The 24,143-nt window shown below is 38.5% G+C and overlaps 2 protein-coding genes across 4 annotated transcripts in view; one reads left to right on the top strand and one right to left on the bottom strand.

Annotated features, from left to right (window-relative positions):
* The window catches only part of tesca (tescalcin a), a 16,726-nt gene extending 11,486 nt beyond the window's left edge, over positions 1–5,240 (top strand). Inside the window, exons 8-9 of one of the 3 annotated variants that reach the window (XM_079251823.1) lie at positions 3,856–3,935; positions 4,699–5,240. In XM_079251823.1, the coding sequence (XP_079107949.1) occupies positions 3,856–3,935; positions 4,699–4,711 (93 nt within the window). In that variant the 3' untranslated portion in view covers positions 4,712–5,240. Of the gene's footprint in view, positions 1–3,855 lie in introns of all 3 variants that reach the window. The other 2 variants (XM_079251824.1, XM_079251821.1) reach the window with 2 other exon arrangements.
* fbxw8 (F-box and WD repeat domain containing 8) overlaps positions 1–20,533 on the bottom strand; it is a 21,313-nt gene extending 780 nt beyond the window's left edge. The window contains exons 1-10 of the mRNA XM_079251820.1: positions 20,078–20,533; positions 19,892–19,996; positions 18,528–18,692; positions 18,188–18,276; positions 13,688–13,845; positions 13,310–13,506; positions 12,936–13,154; positions 5,364–5,491; positions 799–972; positions 505–621 (exon numbers count right to left, since the gene is read on the bottom strand). Of these exons, the coding sequence (XP_079107946.1) occupies positions 505–621; positions 799–972; positions 5,364–5,491; positions 12,936–13,154; positions 13,310–13,506; positions 13,688–13,845; positions 18,188–18,276; positions 18,528–18,692; positions 19,892–19,996; positions 20,078–20,524 (1,799 nt within the window). The 5' untranslated portion in view covers positions 20,525–20,533. The remainder of the gene's footprint in view (positions 1–504; positions 622–798; positions 973–5,363; positions 5,492–12,935; positions 13,155–13,309; positions 13,507–13,687; positions 13,846–18,187; positions 18,277–18,527; positions 18,693–19,891; positions 19,997–20,077) is intronic.
* Positions 20,534–24,143: the final 3,610 nt, after the last annotated feature.

The raw sequence follows: 24,143 nt of genomic DNA, 5'->3' as shown, positions 1-24,143 counted from the left end.
TATATATATGTATGTATATATGTATATATATGTATATATATATGTATATATATGTATATATATATGTATATGTTTTTTCTTTGGAAAAAAGCAGTACAACAAAACATAAACCTCTCTTAAAATTGTCTTCTATATTTCAGTGATCATTTAAAGATCTTCAAAAGAAAAAAGTATCTGAAACAGTTTAGGCTGCAGAGTGCTACCTGAGGGGGGCAGTTTAGGCTATAGTCCTGGTGCTTCTAACTGAGAAGATTCTCCAAGCTCAGGAATCAGTTTTATCTCTAAGAATATAAGTTTGTTTTGTCAGAGCAGATATGGCTCAACAGTTACATCATTTTAATCTTTACCAGGTCAAACGCAAATCACATAGTTGCTCATATTCTCTCTGATATACATAAAGGCTTCTAAGAAACAAGCAAAAAGAGCAGAGGAAGCATAAAATGCACAAATTTAAGAATATTCCTTTAATTTGGCAAACAAAAGGTGGATAAGGGAGATGACTACCTGCGATGAGCTGTAAGGTCATCATCTGTGATGCAGGCTCCTCGTGGTGACTTGTCATCAGGAATGTTAGCTGTTAGCAGGGTGCTGGTGTTGAAGCGTACATGCCTTACAGGGTGCCTGGCACAAACAGATTGCATCTTCAGTGCTTCAAGTAGTACAGATTCTGAAGATTTTCACATCAACTTGTAGATGTACCGTCAAAATCAATATCATTCAATACATTGTGGTGCAAAAACATGCCAAACGATGCTGCACATGTATTATTTATGCTCTTGCTGGTTCAGAAGTTCCCACCTGTTGTGCATCTCCCACAGCTTAGCTCCCATCCTCATTTCCCACACACACACCAATCCCTCTCCTCCGCCACTCACAATCTTCCAGTCGTCCACCTGCACAGAGGTGACGCCGAGATGGTGGGCGTACAGGGACGCCACAGAGGATCCGGTTCTCAGGTCAAACACCCTCACCCTGCATCACAGAGACAAAAATCAGGCTTTTAATTTATAGAAAATTTTGTGTCATAAATTGCATTTAAGTAGGTAAACCATTCAGACTACAAGCCGTTCTGGGCAGCTGTGTATGGAATAAAATGATAGCTCTGTGATTTATGTTAAAGTGGCACTTTAGAGTCAGTACAAGGGAAGACGTGAGAATGCACAGTAAGCATCAGACGTTTCCAGCAAATCATGACAATTACAGATTTCACTCCCCGCAAACAGAGGCGGAGATCGAATAACAAGACTGAACAAAAGCATCTAGAGTTTGTCAAAGAGTGCATTCATTTACAGACAAGAGATCACTATTGTCAGCGTCTGCAGGAAGCGCCGCACATGAAGCATGAGAGCTTCTCAACAAGCAGCAAAGGAGACCAAAGACAAACAAGCTGAAGCAGATGCACTGCAGTCTTCAGTTTCTGGGCCTTCTGCCAAATTTCTAGCGATTTTTATTTATTTTTTTTTAAATAAAATATTTACAAGAAAAAGAAATCCAACTATTCCAGGAGGAAACAGATGAGAAAACACAGGCTGGAAAAATTGATTATCTTTTAATAAAAGAAAAAAAAAAGTTGGTTATTAGTATAAAATACATTAGAGCAAAACTTGTACCAGTAGAAGAAACTAGAAGCAAGAAACTGGAGCTCCTAAAAGCAATAACTATGGATTACCAGCCGAAGAGTCACAAAAAAATTTAAATTCAAACAAGAAATAAATTAATATATAACAAAATTATCTATTTATTAATATAAATCCAAATTATCAATAAACAATATAAAAAACATTAAGATATTATTATATTTAATTATGTATATGTAAATACAAATACTGAAGTAAATGTATAAAATGTTGATAAAATGAATGAAAAATAAAGAATTTACAAATAACATAATGAATAAATATAATTGTATAATAAGTATAAATACGAAATAGCAGTAATAAATAAATATAAAAATGAAAATTAAGAAAAATTATAAAAGAATGAGTAAATTGTAAGTTAATAAATGAGCCAAATAAATAAATATACCAAAATTTTAATTCAAAGATTACGAATGTAATAATAGCACAATGAATAAAGTAAATATGAGCAACAACAGTACAAATACAAAAATGAATTAATAAATAGATATTTAATACAAAAGCAAGCAAAACCACAAGGGAATAAACAGTAAAATATGTGTGTTTGTCAACAATTTTCTGTTCCAGCAGAAAGGTTTTCTGTTTGTCGTCATGTACAGTATATCACTATTATTATTCGATATTTTTTTTTATACATTTTGTGTTTTATTTCCTCCGAGTTTTTTTTTTTTTTCATTCCTTCCTAATAACAAATGTTAGAATAATCTGTTATTAATTTATGATATCAGTAATTTTCATTAATAAGCTTCTTTTTTTTTTTTTTTTTTTTTTTTAGAGTAAAGTATGTCTGTGATGGATAAAAGAGTGTAAAACAGGATTTTTGCTTTGTGTGTTTCATTAGCAAGTAAAGCCCAGGGGACCTTCAGCTCCATCTGTTGTCGTTGTGGCTTTATTGCAGCTGAAAGCATCCAGGACATGACTCCATCCAGGCTCAACCTCCTTCCAAGCCTTCATTACCATAATCAAATTTACTCTGGGGACTCAGGCAGATTTCATTTCCACTTCCAAAAGTTTTTAAGAGAATCAGACTTAAATGACTAAATGGGCACTGTGGACTTGTTTTCTGCACTTAGTTTTGCCTGTTTAGTGGCATTACGTGATGGAAGTGCACGTTCAAACAATGAGGACTGAGCGTTACTGGCAGACCAGTGGGAATCATAAATCTAATGCTGGAGGCGACTCTGTCTTCGGTGAACTGTCACTGGTCGGGCTCCTCTTCATTAATCAAGAGGAAGTGTGGGAGAGGCTCTGATAACTCCTGAACCGCTAAAGCCAGAAAGAAGACATTAATCATTAAGTCGCAAGCAATGATGTTTGGTTCAGTACCACAATCCGGCGGTCACAAGTGGTTTATTAGTTTAGCTTGAGTTTAAAATTGTATCTGAGCTGATATGTTGACCAAAATTTTGGCAGCTGGAGCGAATCGGGACAGCGTTATCGTGCTTTGGTGCAGATGCTCTGTTCGCCAGTTAGTTAACCTGTGGGTTAACAGCATACCTATTCAAGATTAAATACAAGTTTTCTGCATTTCCTATTATTTATTTTTAATGTTTTTGGAGTTTGTGCTTATGCCTGAGAGGAAAGGCACACAAACGCTGCAACGGATATGTATTAAATACTAAGTTCACATATATCCTTAAGAAAAGACTGAGGACAAAAATGACTAAAAGATTCCTGGATTTCATCACAACATCTCTGAACATCTTCAGTATAAGATGAGACCCTATTTTTCTGGCCTCTGCTTGAACATGGCATACCCATACAGGAGTTTATCTCTTCAACTGTTTTTGAATTCATAATTAAAGCAACATTTTAATGATTTGTTAAGCTGCGTGAACATCAGCGCACGTGTTACTGGTGAGAATAAATGAAGATGGTACGTAGCACAAATGGAAAAAATACAAACAAATGGATGAAGACGAATAAAACCCTTTAGAGTGATGTACTATCAAATCATATTACAGTATGTAAACATTATCTCTGCAAAGACCAGCTTAGAGAGGTTCTCGTGCGTAAACTCAGAAATAATTATTTTGTCACAGTTTGGCAACCGGTTCTCAACGTCCGCCCGTTAGGCGGATGGATGGATGTATGTGTGTGTGTGTTTACTTAGTATTAACTCATTTAGGTTAACTTACTTCATTGGAAACACAGTAATAAAAATAACGTTTCTATTTCATCCCAACTCTTTTTGTCTCCCTACACTGTTCCTTTTCAGGTGTGGTGTAGAGATGCCTCTCTTTTCTCCCCTCGCCCATCCTTTCTTCATGTTATCTTTTCCCTCATCTACAAAAACAGGTGTGCGTGTCAGATTCTGTTTGTGTTTATGTGTATGTTGCTGTCTACTTTTCAACTGGTTGGAGTGGAAGAAAGAAATTTCGTTGTGCTGGGACACCAGTTTAATGACAATAAAAGCTTCTGGTTCTGAACTTTGTCTGATTTGAACTTGTTCAGAAGACGCAACCTCTTAACAAGTTTTGGGAAATCGTTTTGGGGAAGTCATCTAGTAAATAATCAGATGTTCCACTGACAGTAAAGTAATAAATGAGTTATTTATCCAACCATTTCTGCACAGAATGCCACGGAAAAGTTCCCTGAATAGTAATAATGACAGGTGATTGATCACTAGAGGAAAAAAAAAAGCACCCTCTACCTATTTTAAGGCATCACAGTGTCCAGTTTCACTCTCAGCCCACATCTTTCCCATCTACACACATGTGGTCATTTCCATACGGCTTTTATCTGGACTCCTCATTTGCTCCTTGGATCTCACAGTAAAAAAAAAAAAAAATAGAGGGGGCAAAACTCATTTGGATAAAAAGAAGGGATGCATTAGGCTTTGGCTTAAAGCCACCTTGTCTACAGGCCAAAGCTGCTGACTGTCCCTCAGTCTCCCTCATTTCCATTTGTCCCCGACTGTGTGCTGCATCCACAAGGGCCAAACTGGAGGAGCCAAGCTGGTACCTTTCTGAACAACAAAAATCTGATCTTTCAGAAAGCAAACACCAAGAATCCCTGAACAAAACCTTTCTAACTGTGTTTTTCTTTGTCTTTTTTTCAGGTGTAATAAATAATAATTTTAAAAAAACTGAACCTGATGTGTTCTCTGTGTCGCTTTAAGCCAACTACTTAACAGCCAGATGGGTTTCCTACTGAACAGAAACAGCAGGGGGAAGCTTTGGATGAAGACGCGCCAAGGATTTCTCCTTTCCTGGCACCTCGCTCACCGCTGCACACGCTAACAAGTGCAGAATAGATGAGAATGGCTCTTTTATGTGTCTTTTCCTCAACTGGAAAGCCAGGATGTGGCAAGTGTGTGCACATTTTATGGATGTGTGCGTTTGTTGTTGCTGGATGGACTCAAGACAGCCAGATTTTTTTTTTTTTTTCTTCCATCGTCTACATTCACCAGGTAATGGAAGAGACAAAGAGTGAAGCAGCTCATCCGATTTGAATTTGAATGGCTTTTATCTCTTCTCTATAAGTTTTTGGACGCCTTTGTTTTTCGAGGAAACAGTCTCGGAATAATGCATAAATATAATAGAGCCGTCTCTTTTCACACATTTCCGAAACACCTGTTCCCTCCTTCAAACCGCAGCTTCAAAGCCCCCTTCAGGTGTCAATGTGAGAAAACTATTAAACAGACACGCTGCCTTTAGTTCTTGGCTCTGTTTCTTTATCTGTGTGTGTGTTGTTCTCCATTAAAGCGAGTTTTTCATCTCCCACCTCCTGTCTTTGTTTCCACACACCAGCAGATGAGGAGGGCTGTCTCGCACGTTGATGCAGGTGAAATCTCCCGGGGAGTTGCCGACGCAAACTGCCGCTTTGCTCGTCTCTAGGCTGTAGACGTGGATCTGGAAATAAGGATCAAACAACTGTCAATCAATCCTTCAAACACGTCGTCCAAAATGTTTAAGATGTGGCATTCTGCTCCTTTACTTCCCAGCAAATGTCTCATTTGGATTGAATTTGAGGCAGTAAAGATTAACTCTTCGTTAACAATGAAAAATGTAAAACATGGCATCATTTCTCACTGGCATAAAAGAACTTGGAGGTAGTGTACAAGCTCGAGAGACCGACCAAAGTGGTTTTACTTTAGTTGACCGTCAGCATCTCCTGGTAGAAGAATAAGACGCCATCCCGTGTCAAAATGTTCCCAGGCCAAACTGTTGTGGCTGCATATGAATCACTCAGATTCCTGACAGTGTAAACATGGAACTAATCAGACATTTATTTTCTTATTACATGAGAGAGCGCTATTTTTAATCCACCAAGCAGCACAAATGCAACAAGAGAATGTTGCAGGAATATCTGCACATCTTTTGTGGGTACTACCAACATGTTCCCATCATTCCACTGAAACATGATCCGTACAAGATACACCTCATTGTACAACAATATATAGAAAAACAGCAGCTGGTATTATTAAAAAGGAGAAATAACTGAAGTAATGTTTCCAAACTGTAAGTTTTTTACCTTTTTTTTTTAGTAGGGGTGGGAAAATCGAATCGAAAAATCAAAAATCGGGATTTTTTTTGCTTCACAATTTTAAAATCGATTTTTTTTTTGTCAAAAAAAAAAAATCGATTTTTTATTTTCAAATAAATAAAAATAATCCATTATAAAATTTTTGTCATTTTGATTGTTTTTATTGATCTTTTTACTTGTCTTCTTGGGCATTATAGCAGCAGAATGATGGTCTGACTTCTTGTGTTGTTTTTTCCTAATTGAAATCAAGGAAAATGATGAGCAAAAAAAAAAAAAATTTATCCATAATTTTTGTTTTTAATCTACAAAAATCAACAATATCAAAGAATTGTGAGAATCGCAATTTAAATCAAATCGGCACCCAAAAAATCGGAATCGAATCGAATCGGGACAAAAGCATATTGTCACAGCCCTGTTTTTTAGTGATACTTTGCCTGTTGAGGGAGGTTGTGGGAAGGATTTATAAGTGTCTTATCTGCAGTAGACAGGAGTCAGAGGGCTCTCAGTGTGGAAAATCAGAAAGTTGCCCGAAAGAATGACTCAAGCTAAAAGTTGGACTCGAATTAGACCTGAGAAAAGCATTTTTGTTGCATCTAAAAAAATCTAAAACCTCTAGATCAGGGATCCTCGCTCCTGATTGAGGGGCAGTGTCATGCAGGTTTTAGAAATTTCCCTGCAGCAACACACCGGATTCAGACTCAGACTTGTGCAGAGCTTGGTATCAAGTATCTGTGGTGCAGCAGGGAAAGCTCTAAAACCTGCAGGACACTGACTCTTCAGGGACCAGGACTGAGGATCCCTGATCTAGGGCAAAGGCTATAACCCATCACTTTTGCATGGACTGACTCGCTGTAACTCAGTGTGTTACAACACCATGTTGCAACCCAGATCAATGACCACAATGCTACAAGGATGCTCTGCGGATGATAAATGATAGTGGCAAAGTAAACTACTGTTTGATGTAGCATAAAGCTTGGCTTGTCCATCAGTGACTGTTTCCAATTTTCCAAACTGAGAGCGTTCTGACAGCTGCCCAGTGCAGGTAAGACACGGATCGTTACTAAGTACTTCACAAAACTCCACTTCAAAAGGAACAAATGATCTCTTTAAGCACATTAACTGGGACCAAAAATAAATAAAAAACCCTCACGGCAAATTTTAATTAAAGTATGCGATGCACTGCCTTCGGCTTCATGGCTGCAGCAAACTTTCTTTTTACAAGTTGCAATGATGTCATCTGAAACTGGCCTAATTGGTCAATTAGCAGCTGGTGTTTTCTCATCCAAACGAGACAGAACAAACAGGATAACCGCCAGGCAAAATTGTCTTTGAATAATTAAAATGACAAAGAAATTAAACGGAGGGAGGGGTGGAGGGGAGACAGCCAAAAGGTAGGAGAGAAAATGGAGACAGAAATGGAGAAATAGAGGGGAGAAGAGAAAACATTTTTAAGGCAATGAAAAAAATTTTTTTTAAAAAGAAGAGATGCATGTTCTAAGGCTTGAGGAGATGCCAGCAGTTTTTGTGTGTCCCCTTATTTGGGCCAAGCAGAGCTTTAATTGTGCACCACCCCGGGGCAAAACCCCAAATCACACCAGGCTTTGAAATGACAGCTTGATAGGATTTGGACAGTCCAGGAGAGGCGAGCACAGAAATGAGCTTCAGCCTGCTGTTCTCAATGAATCGTTGCCGATTTAGGAAGATCCCCACCTCATCTACTAAAATGAAGGAGCTGCTTTGTGACAGTATTAGGGGCTATTATGAGGAAGCAGCAGTACATTTTGAGGAGGAATAATTGCTAGCATGGCTATAGAGGAGTGGATAGACTAATGCACTCACTGGCACTCTACTGAGGTTTGCAAGCAAAGGAAACTTAATGAAATTACTCTGCTGTTAAAAGGATCTTTTTTAAATTTATTACTGCTGCACCGTGAAGAAAACCTTTTAATGTTGCAACTGCTGTATCCTTGAACACATTTGGCCAAAGTGCAAAAGTTGGCCATTGTTTTTCGGTGTCCTATCATGGACCAGAAATGGGAAATGGCATCTTTACTCCAACAAAAAGAAGAGACCAAAAAATCACCAGAGACTGCCTGCTGAGATGAACAAAAACCTGCACATTGCTGGCTCTCTGCATGACTCCCCATCACAATCTTACACAAACACTCACGTCTTGAGCAAATACAGGTCAGAGCTTAATTTGATTTAGACACCATGTGGACAAACAGAGATTAGTGCATTGGACCAGATGCACGATAGTGGCAGCGTTTTAGATGTTACTTCCAACTCATCCCAAAGCAGTCGCTAACTTCATTTTCAATAGTATCAAAACCCATGCAGAGAAGAGAAGTCAAAAGACAGTCTTGTTGCCAAAACCCCAGGAGAAATCCTGATATGTTTTAGCAGACTGGGGACTGGATAAGTCTAGATTGTACATCGAGCTAAATATTCTGTAGAAATTAAAGTATGTTGATCTTTGAAAGGGTGTACTTTCATTATTATGGCATTTTTGTTATATTAGTTGAAAATTGTCTCAAAATGACAACAATAATCGCTCCACATAATATTATCGTCTATCGCAATAATTTCTGAGACAATTAATCATATGGCAAAATTTGTTACTGTGACAGGCCTTTGTTCCACCACATCCCAATGCTGCTCTTTTGGAATCAGATCTGGTAACTGTGGAGGCCGTTGGAGAGGAGTGAACTCAATGTCATGTTAAAAAATAAAATCAGTTGGAGATGATTTGAGCTTTGTGACATGGTGCATCATGCTGCTGGACGTAGCCATCAGAAGATGCTGCACCGTGGCTATAAAAGGATGGACATCGTCCGCAGCAATATTCAGGCAAGTTGTGGTGTTTAAACCAAGCTCAGTTAATACTAAGAGGTCCAAAGTGTACAGAGATCTTCCACACACTATTACACCGCCACTCAACAGTTGTACCTAACTAAGTGGTTGGTGAGTATGTATTTTTGTTTTTTTCTTCTATGATATTATAGATATCTGGAAGAATATTGGTCAGTAGGTTTATCGCTTCTATTCACATTTTTTTTCCTTTTTAATCACATCTTAACCCAAACCAAAGACAGTAATAGAAACCCAGACTATGAATCGCTCATTCAGTCCTCCATCCATCTAACCCACACGCTGAACTTCATGAGGAGACGACAGGTTTCCTGACAGCACTTGTGCTCCGTGGGAGACCCACAGCATCGCGTGAACAGTTTGCCAGCGTGGATGGCAGCTTTTAGTGAATGCAGAGCCATGAACTGGGTGGCTGCCCGGGTGATGTTGGTCCACTGACAAGAGGAAGGTAATGAGGATCTAGAGACGGGCCACGGCCACACACACACACACACACACACACACACACACACACACACACACACACACACACACACACACACACACACACACACACACACCCACACATACTGTCCACACATCCAGACAACACCAACAAAGATGAGGACGACAAGCTCAATCTGAACGGTATGAAACATAGTCTGGAGGCTTTACTAATAAACGTGAGACAGATTCATGTTAACTAAACATAGTAAAGCTGCTGTTTTCACATGAAGATGCTGTGAATAAAAATGTGTCACTCTGGTGTGAAATGAAGGTGTGAGATGTATTTAGCCAGATTTTAATGAAGCATCTGTTTACTTCTCTAAAGGCGGCGGAAACAGCCAAATCTCGTCACGTCTTCTACGCTTTAAAAAACAGCTGATGGACGTAAACTGTGACTGAATCAGGAGTCCGAGACAAGTTGCGCTGACCAGCTCAAGTTGAGATAATCAGTAGGTATCACTGAAAATGCCGCTTAAAGCCCAAAAAATCTGTTTGTTTTACAGATTTATTTTTATTTTTCAAAGTATTTTTATTAGTGTTTAAGTGCTTCATTTTCTTACTGACATTTTTTTCTATAAATCCATGAACATGTCAAATTTTAAATTTTAGCAGAGGCTGATACACAGTGGTTGGAAGTGTATTATCAGCCCAGTGGAGTTGTCCAATCAGAGAAGAGCAGCGCCACACTGTTTCCTGGATCACCACACCTTTACAACTCCTGCGTCTCCTGCTCGTGTGAAATGTTCCAAGTTTATCATGGTGGAGGTAAACCTACAACAGGGTCATGGGTGTTCAAGGATTACTGAAGCACACATGGAGCAATGTGGGCCCTATGATGGACTGGTGGCCTGTCTGGGGTGTACCCTGCCTCCAGCTTTCCTACAACCCTTGATCGGACTAATCAGTTCTGAAAATGAATGAATTTGGAGAAATTTGCAGTTATCTGCTTAAATATGAGGTCTATTGGGCATAAAATACTTCCAAATATTTATTTGGGCTTGCGTATGAACACACTGTCAGCCCCAGTTTGCTGTGAATGGGGTAAGTGAGATGCAAACCAATCGGGATGCCCATGCTGGCTTGTATGGCCTATGTACAGTACGTAAACATAAGAACTGCACCAAAAAGCAAAGGAAGAAGGTCTGATCAATCATGTCTTCATTTACATCATGAGTTGGCAGGAGCAGTGTGAGGTAATGCACTTTGTCCTGCTTTCACCACTATGTTGCCTTAACACGTAGCACATGTCTGAACATTATTACTGACTGTGAACGCCACTTCATGGACACACCATGAACCGTCTGATGGCAGTGGCTTTTGGTGGCAGACCCTGCACACACTGTGAAAATGGTTAAAGAACAGTTTAACCAACACACGGCTGAGCTTGTGTAGCTCTCCAAATTTTGATCCAATCAAGCATCTGCAGGATCTGCTTAAAACAAGTAAAATCCATGGATGAACCACCTCCATACCACAACAGTAAAGTTGTTTTTGCAGAAAAGGGGTAACAGAATCAATATTAGATGTGCGGCTGTGATGTTGTGGCTGACTGGTATGTTGCCGGAAAGCTGTAACCTGCAGTAATCCAAAAAACTACAAGATAATTTGTGGCCGAAAAAAAAAAAAAAGAAACTTACTGAAAATGATGAAAAACCACCTGGCAGATTGAACAGAACCAAGTCCATTTTGGGAAAACTTGTCAAACTTTAATATCTTTTATAACAGAAGACAGAGAAAAATCAGTAGAGCTGATCTTTGCCTCAATATGCCGAACATAAAGCCTCACACATAACAGAAGACAATGCTTGCTTCTCTTTTGCCCACTATGGGGAGATTCAGTCTCAAACAACCAACTCACACATACACCCCTGCTGTTGTCAAGCTGCAACTGACTGCAGCTTCAATCATCTTGCGGCATAAAAAGTTAACTTTAAATGTGTGCAGTCTTGTTGTCCATCAAAACCAAGTAAAAAATACCTTGATGAAGTAAACCTGTGAGGGTGTAATGACCCTGGAGGAGAAGCCTCCTGTTCCCTGCAGAATGCTTGTCTCATGGCTGCTTGTACTAAGAAAAGGCTTAAGAGTCAATTAGCTGCATGGGGTCCTTAGAAACCCAGTATTATTAGAAGCAAACAGAAGCAGTTTAAGACACAACACTTGATCGAAGTGATAAAGGTTGTAGTAATTAGGAGCAAAGCCCAGGGAGGGCTCTGTGCAATTGGACTAAAGGGACTTAAAAGTAATAGTTCACACACCATCTAGAGACCCAGTTTACACCCACACACATCAACAAACAACGTTTGGAGAGCATCTAGAAATGAAAACAGAATATTTTTTAATAACATATAATGCATATTTTACATTACAAAGGGAGGGCGCATCTTTATAAGAGTTTAATTGATTTAGGAAGATAACTCCAATATGTTGCATTAAAATGGAAATGGCCTTATGCCAAAACTTTTGTCCTTGCTGCTTTTTACCAACAATAGGTTGTATTTGTACAGCCCAACAAGCATTTTTCCATTTGTACAAACTAAATTAACTTCCCATTTTTTCATTACGGACATGCTGAGAACACAAGTGACCTTGTTGACTCGAATGGAAGCCTTTCAATTCAATTAGTCAGGTGAAGGCAGCTTTCTTTTTACAGCATCTCTAAAATATAGATGTTTGCCAATTTTCATATTTAAGCCTCACGAACCTTGATGCAGCTCCATCAGTTCCTTCAGCATGTGATTCCAACTCCACATCAATAAAGGAGTGCTGTGCATAATGGACATGGCAACCATGAACAATATGTAAACAACCACACGCGCAGCACTTTTTTTTAAACTAATGTGACCTCTGCAAGAAGGTGCAAGTAAGGACAGCAATGTTCATTGTGATGTTCAGCAAGAAATAATTTAATCTTAGATGCATCAAGATGCAGATGTTGATGCCATAAAGACTGAACACACAAGGAGGAGTTTGGAAAAGTGGAAGTGAAGCACCTGGATTGTCTATAATGAGTAGAAACAATCTGGTTTCTAAGAAGATAAACTAAAATATTAAAACGTGACAAACATGAGAAAACAATATTTTTTGTCTTTAGCTGTGAAAAGGATGAAAAACACCTGGATGCAGCTGCTGCAGACCAGACGACCACAGTGCATGTTTATACGCAAAGTAGACTGCAAACTGTTGCAACTCTGAAGGATTTTTGTGCCTATTGGACAAACCTGTGCATCCATGATGCGACATCCAATCTTGAAGATACTTTATTGACACGGTGATCTTTCACATTGTACAATTAAAAGTAAAAGCATATTTAAGGAAGCACGAAGGAAAGCTATAATTACTGCTGGGCAATTAATCAAAAATGGATTGTTACCGACATTTAGAACCCAAAATCCAATTAATCTTGCTCAAGTCAATTATTTCTCTTAAATATACCTAAAATGCCAAATTGCTCACCTTGTTGCCACCGTCATGCATGGCCCAGCCTGTGCGCTTCACTCCAAAACCAACAAGGGCGTTGGATGCATCCAGGCAGGTGACAGGATGACCGTAAACCGAGTGCAGCGTCTGTGGCTCCTCTTCTCTGGGGTTCAACAAGTAGACAGCATCTCCTGCTGCCAAAGCTGCCAGCGGACACTGGTCTGCCATGCCTGGTACCACAATTACGCTCTCCACCTGCCAAACAAGACAAAATATTATCATTTGTCGCCATTTGAATTTTTTTTTTTCAAACTTGAGTCCATAATTCAGATAAATCTGATTTACAATGCGATAAAACTGAGAAGCAAAACAATAAAAGTCTTTGTATCAAATCAAACTGTCCGACTCACATTTTTAGGAAGCTGAGTTTTGCACATCGTCCTCCAGTAGCCACAGTCAGTGGCACTGTTGAGCCGGACGTCTTGTCCAGCAGCAAAGATCAGGACAGGACTATCTGGGCTCAGAGCCAGAGCCTGGATCCTCTCTGGGCTCTGGTAGTGGTGGATGGGCTCCCCACCTGTTTCTGTGCTCCACAGGTCTACACACCCTACACCCAAATATAATTCCCTTGTTATTTGCTGTTACATGCATTCAGATTGAAGTCTATAGCGGGTTAATAAACCTTTAAAAAGAAGGAATTTTTCAGAAAATGTAGCATGTGCTTTAAATCATTGCTGTAATTACAGTCTGCAGTCACTGGAGTTTCTCATGGTGTCAAACACACTTACCATCCTCATATGCAGCAGCAGCCACTGTGCTGTTGACCTGGACATGACTGACATGCGGTCTGGGGTCTGTGTTTGCCGACAGACTGTTGGTCTTCAGGTAGGAGGCTGTTGAGTCCCAATGCAGCGTATCCCACAGCCTCACATCCCCAGACGTGTACCTTAAATATAAACAAGCCAATTGTCAACAGCAGGACTGCTGCATATTTTTTCCTCCATGACTCAGAAACTTCAAATAAAATAAATAATTATTCATTCATTCATTTTATAAACCGCTTAATCCAATTCAGGGTCGCGGGGAAGCTGGAGCCTATCCCAGCTGGCTTTGGGCAGCAGGCAGGGTACACCCTGGACAGCTGGCCAGTCCATTGCAGAATAAATAATTATTTTAAACAAAATTAAATAAAATAATTTGAAAAATAATTTTAAAATAATTTTAAAATAAAATAATTTAAAAATAATTTTAAAATAAAATAAAAATCATGTTAAAATAATTTTAAAATTAAATGAAATAAAATTGTATAGCACCAGCTCACACCAAATTCATCTCAATGCACTTCACAGACATCCAGTTCAGGCAAGTTCACTGAGATCCAGTTAAAACAAATCTCCATAAGTCCAAGTGATATTCATACAAGCAAATTCATAAAACTGACTAGCGAAGGGAAAAAAAAAACAAAAAACACTACCACAAATATATTATTAATGAGATGTAAAACAAAACAAATACATAATATTTAAAAGGGTTCAATGCTTTCAGAAATTTAAAGGAAATAACACACTATCTTTTACCAGAGGTGTACCATCCAGATGCCAGAAAGTAGAAGTCCTGCCATGTTTTTGGATCTACCTGTGCATTTTCACTAGCATGCTTACCTATCTTGCAGTAGAGCTGAGCTGATTAAAATCAACAGTTTAATGAGTGTTTGGTCCAGCTGCCAGACAGGACTTTTACTTCATGGTACATAGACTATACACCTCTGTCTTTTACCAGTCATATTCAACACTATGATTTAAATCCCAATAACCGTGATAGGACAGTTACGTATTCACTCTACTAATCTTTTTCTATCCGTGTAGTCAGCTTTGATGTGAGAATTAAAAGGGAATGTTCCTTTAAAAGGTTACTATTTTATCCTTAAGTACATTTCAAAGTGTGTTTTTTCCACTAAAAGTAAAAGAAAAGAAGTTAAATCAAAACTTCTGCTGTTATGAGACTTCATTGAAAGGATGCTGTGTATGTATTACTTAAAGTTACTTTTGCAAACTCTTTGTACAAACCTTTATTTTAATTATATAAAAGCCTTTCTTATATACGGTTCTTATATAACCTTTCCTCTTCATATTTAAGTGCCACCTCCACAACCATCCTGTCTGAGTGAGTATCCACCTTACAGCCACCAAATGTGCACAAAGTGTACAAATGTACAACATATAAAAGTACATCCCAACACTGGCAGCTATCGACAGGATGATGAAGCTGCATCTCATCAAAAACTTTACATGGAGGAAAGTTTCCCTTCATGCAGACCTCAGCAGATCTGGCCTTTCTTCCACTAAGACTTTTAATAAAACTGTTTCTCCTGCTGCCTTTAAAGCACCAAATCTCATTCTGGTTTACTAATAAGATTTCATAGACCCAATTGAATCACTCCTGATTACTCTTAACTGCCATTGATCCTTTTAACGATAACCACATTCAAGTACTTTCACTTAGCCGGATCAGCCTTTAAATGCCAATAATGGGGAAAATATTGACATTGTGAATTTGTTAATAGCATGTGCAAAAATCTGTGGATATCACATATTTGCATTATGAAAAGTTCCTTATGTAATATCTTGATTGTTTTGGATGTGTGCATCATATCTGCTTATGTAAAACCACACAAACATTCTGTGTTCATCAAAGACGCAGCAGGACTGATGGGAATCTAATCGCATCTCTCCCTGGAGACACTACTCATCTCTAGCAAGCCCATGAGGTTCCTCACAATTTATCACTGTCTCGTTTCAGGATTAGTTGACTTCAGCAGCAGTTAATACTCTGCATCGCCATTTAAAGCAACTCTTAGTATCATTCTAAAGAAAATTAAATGCAATGGATGCATTTAATATAAATGTTATTAAAAACTCACAAAACACTTTTTTTTTTTTTACACAAATGTTGAAGGTTGTAACTGTCCTTGAGTAAATCTGGCCCTGAGTTGAAGAACTGTTGACTTTACAGTAATAAAAACCACCTGTTTCTTATGAAATGTCCACATCATGTTGAGTTAACGTGTGACATCATGGGTTGATTTCAGCTGATAGAAATCAAAACAGGATTGAGAGCAGTGTTTTGATTTAAAAAAAAATGTTCACCTTTTATTTTTAAATAAATTCAATGACAAAAAAAAAAAAAAAAAACCTTAAGAAAAAGGAAAATAATGACATAGTGCACAAAAACAAAAGGTTTAGAAACGTGCGCTAACATGAAAGCTTTGAGTTTGTAAGACTTGAATGGGCTGAAAGGTTGTGCAAGAACCTTGATGTGATCAAATCTGAGTGAACAGATCCTTTTCATAATTTGTAATATGTCCCTTATGCATCTTTGTAGCTACTAAAGGTGGTCAGAAGAGTTTATGACCTCTGCCAAGGAGGTTATGTTTTTACCGGCTTTTATCCGTCTGTTTGTCTGTTTGGTTCAAGATAACTCAAAAAGTTATGGACGGATTTTCATGAAATTTTCAGGAGTTGTTGGAGATGTGAAAAGGAAGAACTAGATTAATTTTGGTGGTGATCCAGATCACCGTTTGGATCCAGGGATTATTTAAAGACCTTGGCGGAGGTTTACGCTCTCTGAGTGCTTTTCTAGTTTGAACTGTATTTTCCCACACAACGTGGATTAGTTGTTAAATCATTAAAGATTGTGAAAATGTCATTCTAAGCTGTCTAACACATCCTTAATTGTAATTATATGGGCTACACCAGGCCAGCTGGCTTTGATGGGGCTGTCAAACACACCTTAGTGAGGGATATCAGAGTCCTACAGCTCTATTTCATATGCAGCCTTGGCTTTTTTCTGGAATCAACAGACTAAAAATCTGTTTCTTATCCTTCGATGTGGACTGAGGAAAGAACTTATTTGTTGTGTTCTGCTCATGGAAGGTCAAAACAGACAAGAGTGGACTTGTACACAAAGAAAATGACCCAAAACTGGCCCATTTAAGCCCCTATACCGGGACAGACTGACCATTTGACATACTGGGTGTTTTCCAGGTGGCATGATGTCTTTTTTAGGCCCAGTGGTGTATTTATTGGTCTCACTGGTTCACAAAACTCAGCAGATCTCTGGTGTTTTGTCACAGTAAACTGATGAAAACATGTTCCCAATGTTCTTGACTTCTCTTCAACCCGAACAGTCAAACATGCAACAACTCTCCGGCTCTGTTCTCGTTTCCCTGTTAAAGACGAATCTGTGGAGATTTTAATTGACCTCCAAGCTTTCTGACCTTTCCGGGTAGTTACGAGCATGTGCGAGCGATGTATGCAGAAATTACAAAAACTGTCTGTTAGCGCTGATGCTTTACAAAACCCTGCTTTCATTTTCAACACTAAATGACGACGACCAAGTTCAGCTTACTTAGATTCACTGACGACCTCAAACTGTTTGCAAAAGTCTTTGGTAAAACAAAGTCGCAGCACCAACTTGTTACGGTGCAGCGGTTGCTTTTACAGCTGCATCTTTGGAGGTAGAGATCATCATCAAGGGTGCATTTTATTCCTCCTAAATAACTTAAAAGCTACTTGTTATAACAGTTAAAAAAGGATATAGAAAAAAGAAAACTAAGCATGAAAGAGTTTTAAAGACTTTTTAGTTTTTATGATCATAAAATGCGATGATGTCACAGCTAATTCAAACTTTTTGAGCACTTTTAATCAAATAAAATCCAAATTTAATTATATAGCACCTTTCATACATTTAGCAACACTTATATATATAAAAAGAAAAAAGAATACAAATATGTGGACACATGTATTCATTCACACACACACACAGACACATCCCCCAATCTCATGTTGCATAGCACAACTCTAAACACATAAAGAGCTCTTTGCACCAGCTCATCGCCACCATCAGCATTTCCACACATCATCTTATTACATTAATTCAACTACTCTCAATTTGTGTTCATCTTTTTTTCACTCCAAAGTACAAATGATTTATTTACGATGAGTCTTAATAACTGAATTGAAATGAAGTTACATCAGCTGAGTATATTCTATCACAGCCCATGTTTATTTACAGTCTGAATGCTTTTAATCATGAAGTAAAAAATCCTCTCCCGTGACATCACTAATGTTTGATTAATCATCCTGAAATAAATCAGTGAGTTTATTAGCATGTTTTATTTATAGCGTGACAGAAAAGTTGAGGCGGATGAACTGAGAGAGCGACTACTGTTGGCATCTGCATGAATAAACAGACGTGCAGCATGATCTGCACATGTCCTTGAAACTCACCCGGCTAAGACAAAGTTGTCGCAGGAGCTGACGTCACACAACACCTTCCCCAGCTCAAACTGCAGCTGGCTGATCGATCCCACTCGATTCTGAACACAAAATGTTTGAAATAAATCTGGATGATCCCAGAAAATCATGAAACCATTTGTATTTATTAGACTCCTAGATTTGTCTGCAGTTGAGGCTTGATTTCAACAAATCTGTGATTGTTTTTGCTTGATAGTAAAAATCCTGAAGGTTTCACGAGCAACAGATAAGAGACAACGTGCACATTCCAGGGTCAACACTGTGCTTTGAAACACACCGCACCAATTCCATCTCTCGTGCCTGTTGAGCCCACCTTCCAGTTGGATTGCACAGTCTTTGCAGAATTCCTGCAGTCTCGCAACGTGCTCTTCCAGCAGGGGGAGTCGGTCACTCTGGCACTCTGATGGTAACCTTGCCTCACGCACAGCCTGAACCACAGAACGCTGTCTTCTGCAAGGACTCTCCATGCCCTGCTCACCTGGGAGGAGATTGGACAGCGAGGCTGTGATTTGAGTCAGCATACATTAAGACCTTGCATCACTCATTTGTGTTTAATGAGGCCGACTGCCTGCCAAATGGACTCTGTGCAGCAAGGGCTGCAAGTCTGCCACACAAAATGTAATTTACTAATCTGCACCAAATTAAGTCAAGTAAAATATTGAAGCTGCCCAGAGCAATACAGGTGGAGTGCTGGTTAACTGAAGTATTAGTTGGGCGAAACCTGAAAAGTGCACAGAAAGAGAGGAAACCAGAAGGTAGAGGAGAATTGCTGCCAAAGTGCAGCGAAACTTTTGCACTAAAAGTGAAAATATAGCAGTTTCTACTTGCAAATTCCGAAAGACTGCAAACTAATGACCTAAAGGAATCCATCTCAGTGATTGCTCAAGTTGATTTTAATTTTTTTTTTTTAGTGTTTTTTTTTCCACCATCACACAGCAGTGGAGCTGTGTCTAAATAAACAGGCAGTGTAAAAATTCACCAGCAACAAAAGTTCAGAGATGTTCTGAGAGGAGAGTAGCGATAGCAAATAAAACATAAAGGGATTAAAATAGAAAATTACAATAGCTGCAAATTTTAAAACACTAAAAGTTATTATAGAAAAAAATATATAGAAAAACAAATTAAATTAAATGAAAAGTACAACATTGTAATTCTCCTTTGGGGAATTAATAATGTATTTTCTTACATGTAATTTAATATTATTATTCATTTGAGTCATTCAAAAGAAATAAATAACAAAATTACATTTAAAAAAAAGAAAATGTTATATCCCATTTAGGGCCCCCCAAGAACATAAGCATCTTTACACCTGTCCTGAGTGTTTGAGTCGGATGGGTACATTATTCTAAATGGTAGCAGTGACACCCTTAATAATGACCTTTGTTAGAGGCCATTGCTGGGATGCTGAAACCGGAATAATGCTGTCTGCTGTGATAAATGTCAGATGTTACTCTGGGATTATAAGTAAATCAGCCAAAGGTTGGAAGATGAAACAGCTACAGACACTAACGAGAGATGGAATTTTTTATATTTTATAGGTGTTTCCTAACAATAAGTAAACTGACCTTCTGTTTAAGCCATCTTGTTTCCTCTCTGCTTCTGTTTAAAACTCATATTGAGGTAAAGAAACCCCGGTTTGCATTCAGTTTGTGGTTCTTCCCTTCAATAGAAGCTCACCTGAGCACAGCGGCCAAGTTCAGCACAGTTAAGAAACTGGAAGATCTTCAAGGCCAACTCATACGGCAACTCGATGTCAAAGAAGGGAATGTCATTTACTTCGTTCTGCAGAAAAAGAGATTAATCATGAACATTAAAAGCTGAATAACTGCTTAACCATCATCATCATCATCATCATCATCATACCAGATCTTGTATGAGTTGATCTACGAGCTCTTCTTCTTTCTTGACCTTCTTCTGATGTTGTCTTAGATGCTGCAGGGATGCACTGCAGGCATCGGTGGTGTGATGATAAAGCCTTTTTCTCCTGGTTCTCTCCTCCTTTATCCTGTCCAGCAGGGGACTGGTCCTCCCATCCAGTAAACTGTGTGCAATGGACACGTACTCAGGCTGATCCTGTCTTTCTACAGCAGCTTTCTTTCTTTTTCTGCCAAATTCTTCATCATCAAGGCAATCGACCTCCTTTTGGGTTAAATGGTACCTGGACTCGTGAGGATCTTTTAAATATTCCTGACCTTTATTATCAGAAACATGCCTGGAGGAAGAAGCTACACAAACAAGCCGCTCATCTTTTTTAGTCGTTAGCTCTTGTTTCCAACGCTCCCTGAACGCAGCAAGCTCGTTCTCTGCCATATCATTGCTAATTTTATATGAATTAGTTGTGTTGTAACACAGAAAGTATTGTTATAAAACGAAATAAGATGTCAAAACTTGATACGAGGCTAGCTTCCGACACAAAACAAGCAAGTCCCCCACTATAAATAGTTCGAAGGGGAACAAGGCTTTGTCTACATCAGTTCCGCTGCTTTTAAATTCCGCTCTTTTCATTCTAGAGGTGCCCAAAGTGGGGCCCGCCAGCACTTTGCTTTTGGCCCTTAAGTAATTGTTTATATTAATGCCCTACAGAGCTTAATGAAAAGACACTTTCAGTGTCATGAACCCCAATAAGACCAGACTCAGAGGGACCCTGACTGACTCACACCTCAGTGACCTTATTAGTGAGCCAGGTGAAACCCAACATGGAGATACTGGTAATGTCCAAAGATCAACTTCATGTGTCCCACTAAGTAACAACAACTGGCTTTGTTCCACACTGTTTCTGGTTGTTGAAACGTTGCACTTGGTTAAAGTTTAGTGGCTGTAATTATTGTTTCTTGCCCCTCTAACTATGGCTTCATTGTTCTATTGCCATGTTGGATTTTTTTAATGTAACATTTAATTTGCCAAGACAGGAAAAAAATACACTGTATTTGCTCATGAACAATAATTAAAATAACTGTGCATTTTCTTGTGTTTCATCTTTAAAGCTGCAGCGTTTGGCCTGTGGCTCGCTGGATCATTTCCAGTTTGGTCCTTGAAGGCAAAAAGTTTGAGCACCTCTGGTCTAAACGGTTTCGAGTTTATTATTTGTGACCACAACTGGATGTAGATATAAACATAAATACAAATAATTAATACTTTGTGTCTTCGGGTTACTGCATTTAAAATATGCACATATATGTTGTTTGGTTTTTTTTTTAGCTCATTCGTGATAAGAAAAAGAGCACAATGTTTCATTCCCCTGTACAAAAAGACTGAAAACATAAAACAAAACAGTCAAGAAGCAGGAGAGATTGAACTGTATGCCTCATTTGGGAAGAGATGATGTAAACCCTAAACCATGTGACATGGTAATGAATAATACAGCAGAGAGGTAGGGAATAAAGCGAACTGCAGCCAAGGTTTGATGAGAAAAACAGGAGGAGGGTCGTTCATCCTCAAAGGCTTAAAGACAGAAGACGAGCAGCTCAGTCAGTGAAGATGTGCTGCCTGCCGATAGATCAGCCTTTGCTGCGGCCGGGTGAGTCCAGCTGCAACGCGCACAGACCCTCCGCGTGCACCATGGCTCAGCTGCTCGCCTCGCGCCTGCGGAGGATCGGAGACCAGCTGGAGAAGAGCTGGGACCAGGAGGAGACGGACGCTGGTTTCCGCTGCGGGGACGCTGGGGGGCTCGCGGTGACCGCGCGAGGCCAGCTGAAGGGCTTTCTGTGCATTGCGGTGCACTTCACCGTGCTCGTGCTGTTCGGCGCGAGGCGACAATTGTAGCGCGCGAGGCGGCAACACCAGCAGCAACAGGTGACTTCACAGTTTCACGTCTAGTGCGTCGTTGTCCGGTTTGATATGACAAGTATCAAACCTACAGGGAACATATATATATATATATATATATATATATATATATATATATATATATATATATATATATATATATATATATATATCCTTTCATTAAAGAAGGGAAAAAAACAGCTGCCTGTAAAATAAGCTAAAGTAATAAATACATTTTTTATGGAAATCATTACATTATTTTCTACTAATCAGTCAGGTGTTTTCTGTTCCTCTCAGTCAGACTTCTGCACCTGTTGACAGGTATTTTATCCCACTGTTCAACAGAAAAGTCTCTAATTTGTCCAGGACAAATTTGTTTGTTTGTTTTTCTTTCTTCATCTCAATTAAATGAAAAAGCAGTGTCTTATATTACTAATTATATTTTTGCCAATTTTTTAGTTATTGTCCCTTTTTTAAGTCTCCAGTTATTTCATTATAACAGTTTATACTGTTTAAATTCAGCCTTTTCTTTAATGAAAATATGAGCACAACTGTACATTATTTACAAATATACAAATATATATATATATATATATATATATATATATATATATATATATATACACACATTACTGGTAAAAGAAAGAAAAAAAAACCTGATAAAACGTGCCATAGAATTTATATGTACTTAATTGTTTTGTTTAATTTTAACAACTAATAAGCACTCATTTAATTAGTTTTACAACTACAAAAAATAATCTTCTAAATAATGCATACAATCAACTTTTACATTTGATTTCATTCTAGACTATTTAATTTCAACACAATTTGTTATAATCTTCCGTTTTATCTTTTTGTTGAAATTTCTAGTTTTTATATAAAAACGACGCATTATTTTTACGTATTAGAATAATAAACTCTTACATGAAAAGTGAATTGTATGGATGCTAACTTCTATGTACAAACAGATAAATGGACAAAAAGAAGGAGAGTGCGCATTTGTGTACACATTCGTGTCACGTGATGCTAAATTGAGCTTTTTTTTTTAACATTTGATTTTCTTTTTAACAGTGCTTTATTGTGATAAAGTGGGTATATCTGTTTCTAATTGCAGATGGTGCCTGCAGGGTCATGCAAATAAAAGTGACTGGCTCACATCATTTGCATTTAAAGCAAGAGATGCAGGAGAGTCGGAGGAAGCGCTCCGGGAGGGGGGGGTGAAGATGTGGACAGCAAGCAAAAACACCGCCAGACGGCCTTAAATTTGGTGTGTCAGGGTCGATACTGACTTCATTCCCACGTGCCATCGTGAATACTTACTCCGGCCTGCTGTGGATCAACTCCGAGTTTCATAACGAGCTGACACGATAAACCCCAGCAAACCTCCAGCTGCCCCCACGTGACTCTCCGATTCGGTCATCCCATTTACAAAGCGGTGATGTAATCCTCCCCTGGTAGCGTGGAGGGAAAAGCTTACTAATGGTAACGCCTCTGAATTTCTTCACCTCCCACGATGCAAGAGCATCCGTGACAGCTGCAGACTTCAGTTAATGTAGCAGCCCTTTATAATGCACTGAAATACAATCATTTTTTAAGCTTCACACTGCACTGGACTGTTTTTACATAAGCTATTCTGTCTGTGTAAATATGGAAATATTAAGGATGTTTTTATAGGTGTTTTCTACAGTACTTAGACTCCTTTGTGCTTTACTATTTGCTGTTTGAGCAGTGTTTTGTGGCTTTTTCTATGAAGAAATTGCAGGAGATGTGTATATAAAGCTGTTATTCTGTGTGTGCATTAAGATTTCCCTGATGTATCAAGCGAAATGTAAGCAGAGAAATGGCCTTTTATTAAATATGTGCTCTTTTATGTCTAAGATATTTCATATGGACTTTTTTTGGTAGTTATAATAAAACTTTTACTGAACCACAGCATAAAAAGGAATCATTTAATGCTCCCAAGTTCAACTGAAAATGTTAGAATGTAAATATGATATGTGATTATTCTTACACTTAAAACTGGAGAAAATATTAGAATAGAAATAGAAAATATTAGAAATGAATGTAATTATATGTGACTATTCTTACACTTAAAACTGATATAGAATTGTTGATTATAGTTTGGGAAATTAAAACTCAACACATGTCAGTCATCACAATATTT

Source organism: Telmatherina bonti (genome assembly GCF_933228915.1).
Source record: "Telmatherina bonti genome assembly, chromosome: 13".
In the NCBI taxonomy this organism is placed as follows: Eukaryota; Metazoa; Chordata; class Actinopteri; order Atheriniformes; family Telmatherinidae; genus Telmatherina; species Telmatherina bonti.
The sequence above is the reverse complement of the archived record's forward strand: the minus strand, read 5'-3'. Positions and strand labels throughout refer to the sequence as shown.